Here is a 19,785-nt window from a genome sequence, read left to right on the forward strand (position 1 = left end):
GTATGTTGGGCCTTCGGGCATGGCTATTACTTCCCTTTTTTTTCTGTTACTTGGATGAGAGAATGAACGTGCTGTGCTTTCAGCCTGGCTGCTGGAGGCGTGCTTGAGATGTATTGCAACTTGTAGTCTTGACAGCACTTGGCGGGGCTATCGTTTGGAACTGGTCTGGTGGCAGGGTGCTAGGGATTGGCAAATGTGCAGCACTTTCTTCTAGCTTCCTGTTCAAATCAGCCGTTTCTTATTGTATACATGCAAGCCCGTACATATTGTGGTGTGTACTGGAGTGTAGCAGAAATCTTCATCTTATGGCATTGTTAGTGACCCCTGTGATTTCACGCTCCTTGTATTTTCGTCTTTTCCACCTACTCAGATTTTAGACATTGGCTTGGACCTTACGCTTGCTTTGAACCCATGCTCTTCAAACATGGTATCCTCATAGACACCGAGATCTCATGGTCCAGCTTTTCAATGGGTTACAGTATACGACTCTTTTACTGGCATGTAAAGGGCTTAATAGTCTGGAAAAATGACTGTTTTGGGGTGCCAGACTAAACGCACAGCTAATCTGATGTTGCTAAAGTAACTCTTCTTCTGAAAGAAGCTTCCTAGGTGGGAAGTGCCAGAGAGTATCTGAACTACAGTTGCTCTCATTTTATATTCTTAGCAACGGCGGTAACCACGCAGACTGTGTGCCTGATCGGGCTTTGAGATACTTTTGCCCCTGCCCCCCTCAAATAAGTGCCGGATTTCCACGGCGCCTCGTGCAACACTTCTGCACTGCACACTGCAGGTTAGCGCAACCTAGTGAACTTTTAATTTCCACATTTGCATTGTTATATACGTGTTGTTTAAACCTCGCACGTTATCTATTTTTCCTCCAGAAGGGTTTATGTACTTCAGAGGCCACTACATTTACTTGAGTGTTTCAGTCATTGTGACTCCACTAGGAAATGCCTGCACTAGAGGCATGCTCATTAATACTTTAGGTATGGACTTACTTTATATTTACACTGTTTTGGGTGTTCCCACTCGCACTCCTTTCTAGTCAGTGTTTTTATTTATTCAGCTCTTTTCATAAACGTCTTTATTTACCCACAGACTCGTCCTTCGTGGCATCCCTCTTCACTACTGTATGGTGTCTATGGTTTTGGAAACTTTTCTATGGGATTTAGTTGTAGGGTGTCCGTCTGCCACCTCAAAGGAATGATTGCCTGGTGTTCATTACCATTTGTTGTTACCCTTCACTCACCTCTCACACTATTACCTCACATTGTATCTCATAATGCCTTAGAAATATTACAACATGTTGGGATTACATCGGTTTGTTTTTGTAGGGGCTGAATTCAAGATCAAAATTTCCTGAAGAAGGTGGTCCTTTACTGTTTACACACCACCGAAACGCCTACAGGTGCATTTGTACCTGTGACCAGAGGACGGTACAACCCACGCTTATCAGCGGAAGGCGTAGTACATCATTTCAGCCTGTGTCATGTACACCACTTTGATATAACCTTCTATGGTGGTTTTTACCTTACCAATAGCATTAGTGTACATTAGTACATCATCTCAGCCTGTGACATAAGCCTTCAAGGTTTTTCCTTAGTACAAGTAAATGTTACACATTACTTTTCAGTTTGCTATACAGATTTGTTCAGGTTGTGTCTTTTGTTTGTCTGCCCGAGTTAGGCACGATGCACAGCATTTTTTCTTGTTGCATAATTTTGCTTTAGTATTTTTGTGAAAAAACCTCGATTGCTCACCATTAAGTTTATAAACTATACCCCTGAGCTAGTAAGGGTCAGTTAGTTATGATGTTTTCTTTTCAATTTATCCATAAAAAATTGCATGGATGGACCAAAATCCCCATTTCGAACTAGAGGTGTCTGTATAACTTGAATGGATAACAGACCCTGAACAGAACAAGTGTTTGCTTTCCTTATTAATTGTTTATGCTGCTTTCCTCTTCTTCTTATTTCCTTCTCCCCTATTTTTTCTATACCCTTCCTCACAAAACTGAACATATTTTGTTTGTATTTGCAGATTTGGTTATTCATGTTTACTTTCCAGCGTAAATAGCTCTTATATGTGAAGCCAACAAGTGGCCATATTCGTGTTTTCTCTTCTAAAATAAAATATATATTTTCTTTACATATTATTTTTTTAATGTTGTTTTATATGTGCTACCAATATTGGGCACAATTGAGGTTTGTTTGACTGTTGATACAAAATAGATGTGTTTCATTGAATGATTTGTTCTGTTTTAGCTATTAGTTGAATATGCACTAATAGGCGTCTAAACGACACTTTAACGTGACTCCTTCGGGAACATCCTTTGTTATATGTTAGTTCTATGCTCCATTGTGTTCCCGAGATATTGGAGATCCTCTTTGTTCATAGTATCTGAACTAAGGACAAGGCCATTGCCTGAAAACACTCTCCTAAGCTTTGACCTGCCCACCTTGAAAGGACGACACAATCACTGCGAAGAACCTAGGAGGAGTACCCCTACAAACATCAACCAGCGTCCATCTTTTAAGGACATTTTCGAGATAGTCAAGTACTCGAACCGCAACCAGCTGCACCACTGACTATTGTCACGTCGCCATAGCTGCCCGAGAAGCCTCAACCAGCGTTCCAGATGCGCCAACCAGCACAGAAACAATTATTCTTGACCCCGAGCCGCCGTGAAGGCCAGCCTGCAGCTGTCTGTCCAGCCTCGCTTTCCAAACTGCCTGCCGCCCGATCCTGCAGTTGTCTCCCGTCTCGAACTCTGACTTAGGAGCTGCAAAGCACACTGGAACCGCCTCGATGCTGTCGAGCATCAATAACTTCTTAAGCACCAGGTACATTGTGGTTCTTCCCCCCTTGGTCCTTCTACAAAGGTCCCTAGAGACAGTCACGACCCTTTGCCCCTTCATGCTGAAACCACATAGCCTTGAACAGTAGTAAGGCTGATTACTTTACCTACTACCCTCCTGTCACTATCCAGAGTGCTTCCCTTTCCTTTGTGAAACTGTCTGTCCTCTATGTTCCTTAACAGTGTGGGTTGTATTTTGTAGTGGGCTAGAACTGTCTGTTGTAATAATACAGTAGATATTTTTAATTCAACTTTGACTGGGCAGTCCCTTTTATCATTGGGTAATATTAGTATGTTCGCTGTGTTGCAACTAACCAACGGTCCACGACCTTGCGGAGATAAGCATGCCGTTCAGTCAACGTTACCAAAATTGGACAAGGAGGTTTATAAGTGACTTGTGTTCCAATCTATTCGGATCCCTTCTGGTGTATTAGAGGTGTGGGGCTGATTGATGCTTTAGAAACCGATAATATTCCCTTGACCATTGGTACCCCGAAAGTTGATTCGTCACAGCAGGCATATTGGGAACATGGCGTGAGATTGGGGAAGCTTTTTGCGTCCCGCCTTAAGAAACAGGAGGATAAGAGATCGGAGTATAGTCCTTACGAATAACAAATATATTTGTAGCAGATTCTTCAGTTCTTAGAGACTCTATGATCAGTGGGGGGGGGTTGGTGGACTTCACCTTATTGGATAAGTCTGCAGTTCACCTAATGAATATTAAATGACCTGGGTTATATGTCATCCTCCACCATGGGTTAGAAAAACATGGCAATATATTACTCTCGATCTAGAGGAAGGTTTTAAAACCTGCTCTGAAAGGGGGTGCACCTCTGCCCTGTATGACATCAACATTAGTTACCTTGATCCACAAACCGAACAGGAAACACAGACTGTGGTAACTTGCCTCCGATATCCTTCCTTAACTCAGATATCAAATTGCTTGCTAAACACCTTAGTATCGGGTTGGATTCAGTCATGCCAAACTTGACGCCCTCCAACCAGGAGGGTTTATTAAAGTACCCATGGCCAGAACCACATGCAAGAATGAGCAAATATGATCCATTTGCATTACCTGAACCTGTGCCCGAGTGGAGTAGCTATTGATGCAGAGAGGTCATTTGATCACGTTGGAGGCCTTTACTTGTCAGATAACGTTTAGAATTCAGTTCTGGTCCACGCTTCCCTACTCTTTTCAGGCATTAAATTCATGCTGGAATCCCTGAATTTAGTGGCAGCCAGATAAATAAAAACAGACTACACCCTTTAGCACTTACAATACTCTACGTAAGTATGCAAGAAGTCTACCAACACATTTGAACAACGCTGTAGACACAATATTGCACATAATACAGAAGGGTGTCCTTACAGGCCACTCTACTGGCCATACGATCATATAGACACAAGAAAAATCTAAGTGAGCAAAATGAGAACACAGTGAATCTCAACACTATTATCGATCTCCCTTCTCCACCATCTTTGCTGCAATTTCACTTGTTCCCTATGTGAGGTAACAGCTTTAACACTCATCTTAATTAGATTATTGAAAGTTCTTGATTAGGAGAGAAAGACATTCAGCTACTGTAGGTTATCAACTTTACTCTGGTGGATTCCTTGAAACTGGTGAGGTCACTTTTTCTGTTCCAAATTTTCACAGAAAAGTTATTAAATTACAGACATTGGTACAGCTAATAATGTTATAATTTGTAATTGTTCATTTATAACGCGCTTAATACCAGAGATTGGTTTCTAAGTATGGGATCGGGATTCAAACCTCTGCTGTTCTGCGTTGTCTTGCTTCCCAGATGAACAAGTTGCCCCTGAGCTACCCCACCCCCCCCCTAATGAACACATGTGCTCATTGCTAGGATTCAGCACCAGAGCATTTGTGCATTCAAATCTTTCTTGAAAAACTCATTAGAGAGAAATTGTTTTGAATAGGTTTACCTTATAGAGCTTTATAAAAACATGTAAATAAATAAGCAAGCGTTTAACACTAAATTTAGTTGGTAGAGGGATTCTTTCAGTGTTAATTAATTTTTAATATAGCTGGTGATTGGTTTAAAATCACTTGCCAAACAAGCGAATGTATTAAGATGAGTTGGGAAATACAACACACAATCCTATTCACCACACACCTTCTATTGAACCCCATAGAGGATTGTTTTTGTATCCATTCTTCGATGGTATGCTCCTCCTTTTACTGGAAATGTTAAAATCTTTAGAATCCCACCCAAATGGTTCCTCTTGGAGTAATCAAAAATGGAATTGAAGACTTCCTGCATTAGTCAAATAATCATAAAATCACATTTTTTGGAAGAAGCTGCTGCCACAATGAAAAGTAGGTTAGTTAGATCCTTACTGAAAAATCCCTTCTGCACATTCAGATTTTGGGAAATTACTAACCCAACAATTCCAATGTCAGAAATATGAGAAGACAGGACATCTCACCAATAATAGGCACTCTCCTGGATTAAGATAGGCTTGGCCATCGAACCCTGCTTATAAGATATCAGTAATGGCAATCTTGCAAAACAAAAATGGGCTACATCAAGAACATACAGCATGGTTGATGAAGTCACTGATATTTTAAGAAAAGTGGAAATGAGGCTGAGTGCAGGAGAATCCAACGGACTACATTTCTGTAGCTGTTAGAAGAGATGACTGATAGGAGGTCCCTGGGCAAGTGATGTGATGAGAAAGTGACAGCACAATGGAAAAAGAATCCAAAAACTTGAAAAGCCTCACGAGTACAATGTTTGTAGGATGCTGGCTGGAGCGGAAGGGGTGGATCTTGGGCACCTTATGAAGATCAACCAGGCATGACCGTGCAAGCGGTCATGCGGCCAAAAATACCATTGTGTTAGGGAATGATCTCCAAAAAAGGAAGGTGATGCGGGTGCAGAGATCAAAGTGTGGCAGGGCAGTGAATAAAACATGGAGAATATCTTGGGGATAAAATGATACTGAATTTGTTAAAGGAGCCCTTGCAGCTGAGACACAGCAAGGCATTCTTATTTGGATAAAACCCGCATCTCACAAAGAGAAAGCGTCTGCTTCTGGCATGAGATCAGGCCAAGGCTCTGCATAGACTTGCGTGAGGAACAGTAAGAGGCTTTTAACAGGTCCGTGGTTTTCAGTGAAAATGTTTCTAAGACATGTGTAAACGGACTGAATTCAACATGTAGATCACGGTCCTACAGATGTCTTGTAATTTTTAAATGTGTAGTAGCAGAAAAATGTATTTTTAACTCGGTGAATGGCTTGCATAACACAGTTTGTATCTGTAATGTATATTTTAACTGCTGGTAAAATCGCTGTTGTCCAGGGCGGATTCTGTGATCAGTAGGTTGAGTACTTGTTGCTGAGATCTATGTTTATCCAATCCCAGCAATGAAACTACTGGTGAACCTTCCAGGAGGCTACATGGGAAACGATTAAAATGATATAATATTATAATCTGGTGTCCGTATTTTGTGTTTTCTGAGCTGCAAAACATCACAGTATATGGGAGATGACAAAAGCACCACACGAGTGACATCAGTGCTACTAAGCAGGTATGGATTAAAACAATTCTTGCATCGGTTTATGTCAAAAGAACCTGTGTGCATTCACAGAATGCACTGCTTGTCTGTGATATAATGTGGAGGGGGTTGTATAATGTGGAGGGGGGTGCGAGACATCCAGGGTTTGGTTGCATGGCTGGCGTCCTGTAACCCGGAACCAGTGCCATGTCCACTTTACTTACAGAGGTCTATACCCTCAGATGCACCTTTCCCTAATGTGTGCCTCCAGGCCGGCCTCCAATTCTTTCCTGCCCTTCCAGCCTTCATGGGATCATTTCCAAAGCTTGTGAATGCTGGGGTCTGCCACACGGGCAGAACGTAAAATAATGATTTGATGACCCAAATGAAGTGTTGGGCTTCATGCACTGTAGAGTCGGGTGTACCAAATGTACAATTGCTGTATTAAAGTGACAGGTGGCTTCAGTCTGTTCAATCATTTTTCTAAAATAAACAAAAAGAATATCCGCATTGACAGCACACTTGCACGTTTGGCATTGCATTTCATCATGGAAACAGAGGGTTTCTGACAATGTGAAGGAAAGGGAAGAGGATAAAAAGAAAAAGGCATGGTTTAAAAAAACAAAATTAAAATTAAAAAAAGGGAGTTAGTGATGGCACATAGTCCAAGGTCTGGAACTCCCCATTTAACATTTCTAAAAGATAAAAAAAAGTGGGGGCACTTTTGGCAATAGGCCAGGAAATACATTGATCACCGAGACATACACACGGCTTCCAAATTTGTGTAGACCCTGGCATGTAAAATAGAAGGCATGGCCCTTCTCTCTTAGCATGCAAAGGTCCCATTGGGAAAGGTGGAAAACAACAATCATCAAATCAATTACAAAGGAAAAAGATAATTCCAAATTATCATTTTACGGTACCTTCCCATGACAGACCGCAATTCTTGATCTTCGGGTATGGTCAATGAAAACACCTGTAAACCAGAAATAACATATGACATCATTGCTACCTAAAGCACTGCACATTCCTCCAATTGCTCTTTACACGCCAAAGACAAATCGCATTCCAATGATATGCATCAAATCATACATGTCACTTAATAAACAAGGCAAAGCAGCAACCTAGTGGCAGGTAAATTACACCTCTATTAACAGCTTATGTCGCACATAGAGAAACACAAGGCAGTGCTTAACAGACCCATCGTTCATGGCGTGGAACACCAAGACAAAGAAGAAGAGCAGTCATGGCAGACGAGGTGATGCGGAAGAAATAGTGTATTGCCCCTTGGTCTACGTCTTGGTGAATTAGAAAAAGATCCCAGCATTGCTACAAAGCTACACCTCTCATCTTATCAAGTGCCCCTTCATCGACGTCTTGGTGAATTATAAAAAGATCCCAGCATTGCTGCAAAGCTGCACCTCTCATCCTAAGAAGTGCCCTTGGTCTAAGTCTTAGTGAATGATAAAAAGATCCCAGCACTCTTAAGAAGTGCCCCTTGGTCTACGTCTTGGTGAATTAGAAAAAGATCCCAGCATTGCTGCAAAGCTGTACCTCTCATCTTAAGAGGTGCCCCTTGGTCTACGTCTTGGTGAATTATAAAAAGATCCCAGCATTGCTGCAAAGCTGCACCTCTCATTTTAAGAAGTGCCCCTTGGACTACGTCTTGGTGAATTAGAAAAAGATCCCAGCATTGCTGCAAAGCTGTACCTCTCATTTTATCAAGTGCCCCTTGGTCTATGTCTTGGTGAATGAGAAAAAGATCTCAGCATTGCTGCAAAGCTGTACCTCTCATCTGATCAGGTACCCCTTGGTCTACGTCTTGGAAAATTAGAAAAAGATCCCAGCATTGCTGCAAAGCTGTACCTCTCATCAAGCTTCATCTCTTGCTCAGTTAATTCTACGGGAGAGAATCAAGGAATAGCCCAAAACCTTCGAGCTCAGACACACAACCACCCACACTTGTAAGACAATGCACTTTGCTATATCCACTTCTGCAAGGTTGAGGCAAAGACTTTTGTCACCCTATCTGGAGTGATATTTGCTACCCCTTTTGCCCTTGAAGCCTGGCACATGGTCACTCATAACTACCTACAGAAGCAACCCAGCATTCCCACACTAGTTGCATCCTCAGTGGCCACCTAGTCTTACTTTACCATGGTAGTGAACATGCAGGGTGGTTTGCAGAATCAAGCAGTTTCAACTGCTTGATTCTGCATGAAGAAAGAACAAAAGGTGCAGCTATGTATTCATAGGATGAATATATTTCATTTGTGCGAAGTACAAACTATAAACAGGTTGGAAAGTGAGAGCTATGGGTCTGCCTCCAGATTGACAAGGATGAAGAGAGGCCATAACCCTACAAACATCGTCATCATTTTGATATAGAAGTACAAGTGTGTAAGAGAACAGTCGCAGACGAACCTTAGAAAATGAACAAATATGGCCGTACATTAGACCCATTGCAACAGAGAACAAAATGAACTGGGCCAAATTACACAGGGCGGTGCAAACATGCTTTACGGGAGAGGTATGAGGGCTGGAGTAAAGGGGGTGTAGTGTACAAAATACCAGAGTGCAAAATGTGCATTGGGCACTAGCCATACCTAATGATATTTGACTCTTGGCGAGTAAGAAATGTATAGTGATGAGGTGACAAGTGACTTTTTTTATGGCTGGCTAGTAGCTTGTAATTTCAATGTTTCCGTCCTGCTGAACACTAGAGGACAGGAGCATGGAGATACTTTTTGTTTGTTCAGAAAGTTTAGGGATATCTGTGGCATTTTGCGTTTGATTTTTCTTCAATGTGTTATTGGCACAAATAAGATTGTTGTGGAAGGGCATAATGGCTCAAAGACCAGCAGAATAATTGAATCCCAGAGACATATGGCATCACGGCATGAATTTATGGGTGGGGCTAGTATAACAACTCATTGACGAGTGCAATGAGAAGTTGTATGCCAATGTATGTTATATCATACAGAAAATGTCTTATCTCCTCAGTTATGGCTTTCCTTTTTTACATAAATAATCAGTCTTGATGTTCATTCTCGCTTAGTACGCGATCCCACACATGGCCGATTGTGACCTAGAAGTTTGGGCTGACTGCTGCTTTTGTGGTGGAGTGAGTCTGATTTTCATGTGGTCCTTATTCTTCTGTAATGGCACAATGGTCTGGATGGTTGCCCACAGCAATTGGATAATATTAATTCAGAACCTTCCAGCCACCAACCTTAAGATTTGCATTTGCCCCCAATATTTAGAAGGATATCCCCAGTTATTGGTCCCGAGCCTGATGGGCCTAGAGACCCAATCTACACCTCACTTATAATGCCTGATAAGGCTGAAACATGTGTGGGGTTCCTTGTGGTCTTGTGCATAAGGGCTGTGACCTAGCAATTGGGACTGAACTGCTGCTCTCAAGGTGGGGCCAAGCCCCATTTGCAGGACGTCTTTCCTCTCCTGTAAAGGCTTGGCAAGCAGAAACATAATGTTCTGCAGTGTTGCCGAGAACAACTGACGGTGATTCAGATGAATTCATAACTTTCCAGCCATCAACCCCCAGTTTTGTGATTGTGATACAATGGCATTTTGTACAGGCAGTTGTAAAAGGGGTTTACGACTTCCCATGGGCATAGGGAGTTTAGGCAATGTGCTGTATGATTTGCTGTGAATTTCACAAAGCTGAAATGTTCTAGGGAGAAAAGACTGAAAGTTATTTTACCGAAAATAACTTTGTTTTCTTTCCCCTGAACATTTCAGACTATCCCGTTGACCACACCCCCTTTACTTACCTGTGGGTGGCACGCCTCCTTGTGTGCCGCCGTCGCCAGTATCCCTCTGTGACGCTGGTTCCCTTCACTTGCATGATTGGGAACCGGCACGGCAGGGACCACTTTCCTTTTTTTTTTTTTTTTTACTTTGAGACGGGAGCGGGAGACACGCCTGCAATCCCCGCTCACACTACAGTTAAGAAGGGTGTGGGGGACACCCTTGCATCCCCTGCTGACATTACAGTAAAGGGGGAAGGGTACACCCCAGCAGCCCCCATTGCCTTTCTTCACTGTAATGGTGTGTATGGAATATTTGTTCGAATTTTTAGGCTATATGAGATTTTCGTAAAGCCTAAATTCAGTCAAATATGCCATACCGTTTTTTTTTTCTTCTGTCTTTTTTGAGTGTTTCTGTGCTGGATAATGTGGTTTTAGGAGATGTAGTTAGCAGTAGGGAACACCCTCACGTGGTTAAACATGAGTCGTTGAAAAGCATTTCAATGGTTACTGCCACATCTTCAACTTCAAGAGATGAGGACGTTGAAGTGGTCAGGATCTAGAGTTGGGAAAATGTGCACTTACACTCCGTTATTGCACTGAAGTGTCTATTCCAGAGGAAGATCAGCAGGTATAAGGCAGGAGGAGCAAGCCTGAGATACTGAGTCGACGATTAAACGTCATGCAAATTGTCAACATGGCCGTGAAACTCTGACAACACCAGGCCAAAGAAAACCCGTGAAGCACATGTGCTTAGGGAAATTTAGTCACCTTTAAGATCTGAGCTCCAAACGAGTGTCTAGCCAGAACTACAAGCAGGTCTGAAAAATGAAATCATAAATAACTGGTTAACACTGCCGAAGGGACAGAGGTAATGAACTAAGAAAGTATTAGCTAAAGAAAACTATGGGAGTACATTAAAGGCATTGCTCAACTCAGCGCCAAGAACAAAATTCCACTGAATGAAAGGCCAGTCTTTTTCCGACTCAAGCTACCTCACCCCTTGTACTTGCAATCCCATACAATTAAGCATCCACAGAATAAACTCCACAAGATAACTCTTGCCCACATTTCCAACTTCATAAACCTAACTGCCCAAACCAGCCATCGAGCCATCCTCCTTTTTCAGGAACCTGTCTTTTCTTGTCAGAATTGTGACATGACTATCTTGGGCAGCAACAGCACTGCAATCACCAGGCAGTCACCTAGCACCCTGCAACCTCCATGAATGATTCTTCACAGTATCCGGACACTCATTGACCTCTGGCCCACCATAGCCCACGCACATGGCGGCCCCCACCACTGGTCCCACCTAGTCTCACTCTACAAATTCTCGCTCAGAAACATGATCTCTGTGCTTGATGTCTCCAACCACCTGCGTGTTAATGACATCTAAATAAACTTCTCCTCGCATCACAGGCTCCTTGCCTGTGTTACCAACTGCTTCTGTACAACCCCATTCTGCTGATTCAGAACTGGTATACTTCCCCTCTTCACTGAAACCATTTGCTATTCTCTGATAACCTTGCCACATTCTCCCCATCCTTCTAACCAAATGTCTGTTCAGTTTTAGTGACATTCTCCACCATTATCATAATAGGTGCTCTGTTAAGAACCCGATTAACATTCAAGCCCTTAGAGGAGGACAGAATACTGCAATGTCTGCTTCCTGCTGGAGCTATCTCCTCCACTCTACCTCCGAAGATCGGCAGAATTACCACTCTTTTATTCCGCCAGAGGTCATACCACCATAAATCCCCAGGCCTCCATGAAATGGGGATTTACAGAGCCAAACCGACAATTATAATCCGGCAGTATTATCGCCGGAGGTAATACCGCCAGTGGTAATCCCACTGGACCAACTGACAGTAATACGGTTTGGTGGTATTACTGCCGAGATAGCACGGAAATACCACCAAACTCGTAGTGGGGGCAAATGCCTTGAAACAGAACTCTGTTTTATCACTTGCACCTTCTTTAACCTTTGTACGATTTCACAAAGACCTACAGGCAAACACACAAATCTAGGCCGGGTGTACTGTAGGTCCCGAATACAGGTCCAATCTAGTGATCAAATCAACTCACGGCATCAACAGGCTCTGTGGCGCCTCTAACTCACGCAAAACATCTCTGTTCACACACTTGATGGCAAGCTAAACTCCATTACCACTCCCCACATCCTGGGTCTTTAAGGCACATCATGTATAAGCCTCTTGTTTTCAGGCATATAAGACTAGTAAAACTGAAGATTTGTCGGTTTTGCAAGATCTTGCTCAGAGAGAAACGTTGCAGCATATAGTTGTTGTATGTCATGCTTTAACTTCTAAGCGCAAAGTGTTTTTAAGAATGTATTTAAACTATGTTGTTCTGCGACTGTGATTGAAATATGGCAAATCATCTTCTCTAGTCCCAGGTATGCAGCCAAAATTGCCATAGTGCATTATTTGGAGTCTGTTTTGCCACAAAACAATAGTCACACAATATATTTTATTAACATTTTTTATCTATATTACATTACTTATGACTGTGACTGATGGCAGTACACCTTGAACAATGCACAAATAACAATATTTAAAGTGTTGTTATTTTAAATAATTTTAATTGTGGTACATTCTAAATCTGTTTTTGGAACATGAATTGTTAAAGAGTATTATCAAAACACTCGGATGTAGCAATTGGAAATTATATTTGTTTTACGCAAGTCTTTTTTTCTCTCTTTTTTTGTACAGGTTTCTATTAATGGATTAGGTTTTATTGTTGTTTAAGCCAAACGCTTTTAACAAGATAATGATATGTGAATTCAAAAATCTGATGTGAAATATTCAATTTCTTAAGATGATATTTTGTAATGTTTTTGTAAGGTTGATTTTTTCAGCCAACTAAATAAAAAATAGAATAAAAAAATGAAAATAAAATAAAATTAAGATGGACGCAGTACTCGCTAGTCCGAATCATCAACATTAAAGCTCTGACAAAAGGGTATCAGAAGCTTGGCAGGGAATTTATTGCGATATGTGGTGCAACTGGAATTCCCCCTACCAATTGCGGTAGGTCAAAAGAAGGAGGTGAACAAAGTGGTGACATTTTTACCAAATAACTTATTTAAATAATAGAAACATAAGCCCAACTAACCCCAACAAAAAGGGGTTTTCCCTACCCAACATAAATCTAACTAGGGTGCTTTGTCATCAGTGAGGAAGCCAAAATAAATAGACTGTCCTCCGTCCAAAAACTAAGCTACGCTGACCCTATCAACAATCAAAAAGGATTCAACAAACAAAAAACAGAGTCCAGGAGAATGACTTTCTCCTGGACAGGCTTACTTAGCCTGAATAGTCTATCATCACATTGGTAACCAGTTCCTTTAATTTCTCTGGGGGGCTCTTCCACCTTCTCTTGGATATCCCATGTCTTTCTTTATTCAAAGTTCCTTTTTCACTAGGTTAGGGTCTTGGCCACTACTACTCCGATATTCTTTAAATGTCTCTTTCTTTCCCAGTATGGCTCATCTTTCAACCATTCCATAGCATCCTCCACTTTCAACCACTTATTAGCATCTAAATCTTCCTCACTGTATTCACCACCTTCTATTCCACTGGGACCAGTATCCTGGGTCCTCTAAGCACAATCTGCGGCAACCGAGTGGCACAGCTGTGATGAGAAAAAATGGCAGTTGCTGCCTGAGACCCGCCAGTCGGGTCGTGAGTTGGAGAACAGGCGGGGTGCTGGGAGGCGAGGGCCAACCCGCGCATCAAGGCGGATACCCCAGTGTGCAGCGGAGAATGTAGTGTGGGTGGCACCAGCCCCTGTGGCTAGCGAAGACATGCCACAATGGGAGGGGTCTGTTATAGAAGGCGGCGGGGCTCCCTGCCTGGCTGCCTGTGGGAAGAACTTTGCTACATGCCTGCGCTGCTATGGAGTGGGTACTTTCCCCCTCCCCCACTGATAAGAGCAACGAGCAGGGGGCTCAAGATGTACGGTGGCTGCTCCTTTATTAATAAATAGTTCCTTGGAGGGCTGCAACTATGACCCAGATGCTGCTTCTGAAGACGGCATTGTAGCTACTGGTTCTTCTGCAGGGGTGAAGAGCAGGCCCATACCATATATAGCACTGTAGGAGAGTGCAGCCCTGGACCACGAAGGTATTAATAAGCCCCCACCCTCCACTCAGAATGTTGGTCACTGGACCTTTCCATGGTCCTGACTGGACCCGCTAATATCTGAGAAGTGTCCCACCATTCGAGCGGGCCAGTCTATGGTACAGTGCTGCACCCAGAAGACCTGCCCTGGTGGGAGATCGGGACCCTGGAAAGGGCGCGCATTTGAATTGGAGGGGCAGAGAGGCGACCCTGGGCCCACCAGCTGAGTGTTGTAAGTGAAGAGACAGGTATTTGGGATGGTCCTGAAGATGGCCCGGCAACGACCACAGGAAGAGGAATTGGCAGACAACTGCCAGAAAGTGAAGAGACCTGGAGTGCAGTACATCACCTCGAAGCAGAGGACTGCCCCCCAAGCCGCCTTGGAGCACAAAGGCAATATCCAAGTCAGGCAAAAAGGCCAACAATTCGGACATCCAATCTTACTTGTCGCAGTCCATGAGGAAGCCACAACATGGAGAGGGATGCGGGTGGAGTGGCCCAGCCAATGCCTAGCACCCCACTGCTCAGCCCAACTTCATCACCCAAAAATGCATCACATGATACTGCCAAACTATGTGGACCTGACAGAGCGCCTTTTGGTTAACAGGGCTCTCACCCCGAAGATTAGCCTGGGAAGGGGTGCCCTCTCTCAGAAGGCAGAATGCATAAGGGCCAATGTTCAAATCTCAGGCATAAAGTTTGGGGGATCTCAACATAAGATAATGTGTTTGCGGATGAGGTTATTCTGTCCCTTCCCTTACTGACCCCCTGCACTGCCTTAATGCGCTGGAGGACGAACTCTGCTTATATGGCCTTGTCTCAGGATTGAAAGTTAACCGAGCTAGGTCTGAGATATTAGGTCTCAACATCCCCCTCGACCCCCCATGAAGGCTGAAATAGAACAGAGATTCCCATATGCCTGGGCTAGTAAACCATTGAGATATCTGTGGATCAACATACCAGGGAGGATGTCCCAACTATACTGCCTCAACTACCCCAGCCTGGTGAGCAGTCTTAAAAAAGACATGGATCGCTGGAGCTCCCAACACCGGTCTTGGTTTGGCAGAATGGCTGTCATTATGATGAATGTCCTCAAAAGATTTGTATACCTCTTCCAGTCAGTCCCTGTTCCCGACTCACGAAGACACCCTGGGTGGATGGGATGCGTTACTGTTGCAATTTTTGTGGGAGGGGGTCCACCCAAGGTCAGCAAGCACACTCTTTACGCCCCAAAAAACCTGGGAAGCCTGTCTTTTCCTAAGCTTTTAACCTATTACCGGGCAGCACAGGTCAGTCCACTAATTGACTGAGGACAGAGGGACTCTGGGAAAATCTCGGTGACAATGGAACAGACGTTGGCGGCGTGCCAATTATGGACCCAGCCGTGGCTACCGAGACGTGAGAGGGCACAGGGGCTCTACATCAACCCAATCACTAGGGCCTCTCTGAATGTTTGGGATAATTTGAGCAGATCGGCAGGATCCTGTTCACTTCATCCCCCTTTACCCTGTTAATCCACAATGACGACTTTTCCCTGGGTAAACTGGACAGGGGCTTCATGCAGTGGATGGGCAAGGGGTTGTGTAAGGTGAGAGACCTCTTTACGAATTGGGAAATAAGATCTTTTGAAGAATGTAAAGAGTGCTGGGGCTTACAGAAGGGAACCCTTATAGATATCTCCAGGCCCGACATTGGGTCTGACACCCTGCACCAAAGGTCTAATATCCAGGTTGTATAAGGCCATCAACTCACTTTTAGTTCCAAACAGGAGGTCACACTGCAATAGCTGGGAAAGAGAACTGGGAAAAGCGTTACCCCAGGAAAACTGGGACAAGATATATGTGGAGCCCCTTACCACATTATGCCCGCGCCTGGCGGAGACGCAGGCCAAAATATTGACGAGATGGTATAAAACCCCTTCCAGGTTACACTACTCCTATCCTAACATCTCAAAAATGTGCTGGGGGGAATGTGGGGCGGACAGCAAGTCGCTACATATTCTATGGGGATGCCCGGGACCAAGAGATTTCTGGCTCGAGGTCAGGTCAAAACTTAGGGAAAGATGGGGGTAGGGATTCCGGAGTAACCCCCTGCTTTGTATCCTAGGCCATAATGGCCCCCTACGGAAGTGCTGCACAACAGTTCAACTGAAATTACTAGCACATTTAATATTGGTGGCTAAACTGTCAATTCTTCATCTCTAGAATAGATCTGAACCACCGTCTATAAACCCTATGGATAAAGTATGGAGCATCTGTGCCATGGAGAAGCTTACCGCCAATATGAGGGACTCTCTCTTGACCTTCATGACAGTCTGGAGGCCGTTTGTAAACTTTATGCAGAAAGGATACACCGCTTTGATATGCCCAGCCCGATTGAGGGACCTTCATTTGGTGGAGATGCCCTAGAAAAAGTTTCCTATCCCTTTCTTGTCAATATGCTTCCTCGATAACCGATTGGAACTTAACCTTGTTGCCCAACTCAACCCATGGGGAGAGATGGGGGGGTACGATGTTGATGTCTGATAAAGTTTCCCTTTTGCTTGGTTGAATACCGGAATGTTCCGGGTATTGTTGAAAACATCTACAACTAAGAAAACGTGCCTTTAAAAAAAAAACAAGCACAAACATCCTACGTGCAAAACGTCTGCAATTTTCTCAGGACAATTAGCTTTACACACAGGGAATTGAAATAGCGGACTGCTCCAGTAAATGCAATGTACATGTGTAACTAACTCCTCGATTAAAGGAAGACTAAGAAGGCCATGCAGGTAAAATGGCTACTAGGATTCAGCTGAGGTAGAGATCAGACAATCGAAGTCAGAAACTGATCTGTGCAAGCGCGCCAAGGAACAGCCTGGAGAGAGACAAAATGAGTGAACATTCTAATTGAACATACCTGTGCATTGTGGCCCTCCAAATGATGGAATGACGGTCGCAGCTCAAACTCAAGAACTGGCTGGCATGTCTATAAGTAGCCCGCGTATTAGAGCACAGGTACCCAGCAGAGGGCATGGCCTTGATTAGGAAGGAAAATGCTGTGTCCTACTGCAAGGAGACCGCCACAGGAAGGACAGCAGCGCTGAACGATGTAGAAAAGTTCTGCCTTAACCTAAATGAGCGTTACTAAGATGCCATCAGAAATTAAAAGCACCCCTCGCCCCATATAACAAGACTCCTCGATAGCGGTGTGAAGAAGCAGGCGTACTTCATACAAATGCGATATCATTTAGAACAAATGGGGGTGACAGGCTCGGTAAAGCTCAAGCTGTACCACTGGCGTCTGTGCCACAAGGGGTGGGGGCGAGGAGGGCGCAGAAACGGGGGAGAGACGGGCCAGACCAGGCTATAGTGCGCTCATTGTCTAGCCACTATAGCAGTGTTAGGCTGGTCGCGTTACTGCCCCTACTGTTTTTTTTTATTTCAGCTTTATCAATGGACTATATTTAGCCAATCCTCTCAAAATATAAAGACGTACACCTTCTGGGTGAAACAGCCTTTCCCTTCTTTTGTTCCGAAAGCGTAAGCAAAATGTTAGAGAGCTGCCAAGTCAAATGCTCTTCTTCCTGCCCGTCAGAGCCAACCTCATGGGAGGGCGATGAATCAGAGGGCACATCCGAGATAGCCCGGGCCTTTCAGGCGTGGTGAACACTGGCAGAACTCCCCTGTGCCATGGCACATCGAAATAATACAGGGACACCCCCGAGACATCAACCTAGAAGCTGCTGCGTCAAACATCTTTCCAAAACAGTGGGCACAAAGCCAGTCTCACATTATAAACCCCACTCTCAATTATAATGGAATTACAGTGAAGTATTTTACTAGAAGCAACTGTGCCTTGGGAATCAAAATAAAGAGTGAAACCAACTTTCCTCTGCCACCACGTGCGACCTCCACTATTTTCACCTCACCCCAAAGGTAAAGGAAAATCATAGAACTAATTTTATAGACGTATGCCAACTACGAGTGCAGCATATTTTAAATCCCCAATCGGAGTGGTCAAGTTCGTTGTCTTTCAATCATTTGGAAACAGAAAATAATATCCTGACCCTTAGCATGCAGCCTGCCATTCTATGCTGTGACTAAGTTAGAACACAGCTATACCCCTCGATAGATTCGGCCTAGCTGTCCACATACGAACACTACCCCATGAACACCTCATCACACTAATAGAACGCAGCTATCCCACGACAATCCGGCCTAGTTGCTTGCATGAGCGTCTTTCAGGCCTAACGCAGCAAGAACCCAGTCTGGGTGTCCACCCATCAGACTGCACACATTCAACTGATATCTTCACCGCCACACCTAACGCTAGGATGCAGCTACCATCCGGCAATTACATCAGCTGCACACATAACTGGTGCACCCACGCACCCTACAACACTATCTCCCTCCACTGACCTGGACTGCGGTCCCCGAGGGCATTCAACCTACCAGTGCTTTGAGATCATACCAATGATATATAGAGCGCTATATAAATGCCAAAAAACATAACATAACAGACCCGGTGCACTAATAAGCGAGAGCACATCTGCAGAGCACAAAGCTCCCTCGCTCTTCGCTTTCTTCGAGCATGCGTGAGAATGAAATCTAAAATGGTGGGGAAATCCTTTAGCAGCTCGTCCTGCAGAGACGTGCATAGACAGGGCTTCCATATTGTAGAAAGAAAAAGGAAGTACACCTGAATCCATTTAGACACGAAAGACCTGGGAGGTGGCACTAGCGCACTATTTAAGGGGAGAGGTTGAGCAGAAGCAGATGGATTTTTTGGAGAAGGGGAGCACATTTGCCAGAGGCTGGGAGAGAGCAGATGTAGACAGCAGTAGGCAAGACAGTGGAGAGAGCAGGGTAAAACAAGAGGAGGGGTGAACGCCTATTGCAGAGATGAGCAGGGTGAATGGAGAGCAGAGAAGTGCAGGTGCAACATCAGCTGGACCGAGGAGAAGGGCAAAAGGAGTAGAGGAGAAGTGGACAATCAGTGGGAGAAGAGGAGGATGAAAAGGGTGAAGGAGAGGTGGAACATCAACTGGGGAGGAGGAACAACTCCCGAAGCAAGGAGGAGACAGAACAAAGTGGTTGGAGGAAATATTCAGGAAGCGGAAGTTGGAGGAGAGAGTGTATTAGGTCAGGAGGGGGTGCGCTGATTCTGTGATGGCTAATCCTGGGAGAGGTGGATGAACATTGAAAAGTGTAGAGGGAAGAGGGGGGATGAGGAATAAAGTTTCCCTTAGGTACGAGCATGTGGAGAGACACAACAGAGACATATTTCACAAACCGATCTAGAAAATACGTGTTTCTTGAGTAGGATACCACAATGCAAATAAATGCCCTTAACAGATATTCAGGACTGAGTTTCTAATTTCCTTTGTAGTCGCTGATGGTTTTCTTGTTTTTTAAGGAGCAGGGTATCAAGTGCAGCAGAGTGGAGGTGTGGCTCTCAGGCCTAGCTCTAGGATCTCTTCTCAACCTACTGGCACATGAATCTCTCGGCTGGTC

General features: G+C 44.1%; 1 protein-coding gene across 4 annotated transcripts in view; it reads right to left on the minus strand.

Moving 5' to 3' along the window:
* The window catches only part of LOC138504325 (uncharacterized), a 319,698-nt gene that overhangs the window by 146,585 nt on the left and 153,328 nt on the right, over positions 1-19,785 (minus strand). For all 4 annotated transcript variants that reach the window (XM_069624745.1, XM_069624746.1, XM_069624743.1 and 1 more), the window contains one exon: positions 7,305-7,357. In XM_069624745.1, coding sequence (XP_069480846.1) covers positions 7,305-7,357 — 53 coding nt within the window. The remainder of the gene's footprint in view (positions 1-7,304; positions 7,358-19,785) is intronic.

This window comes from Ambystoma mexicanum, chromosome 11, assembly GCF_040938575.1.
Source record: "Ambystoma mexicanum isolate Mex_15411 chromosome 11, UKY_AmexF1_1, whole genome shotgun sequence".
Lineage (NCBI taxonomy): Eukaryota > Metazoa > Chordata > Amphibia > Caudata > Ambystomatidae > Ambystoma > Ambystoma mexicanum.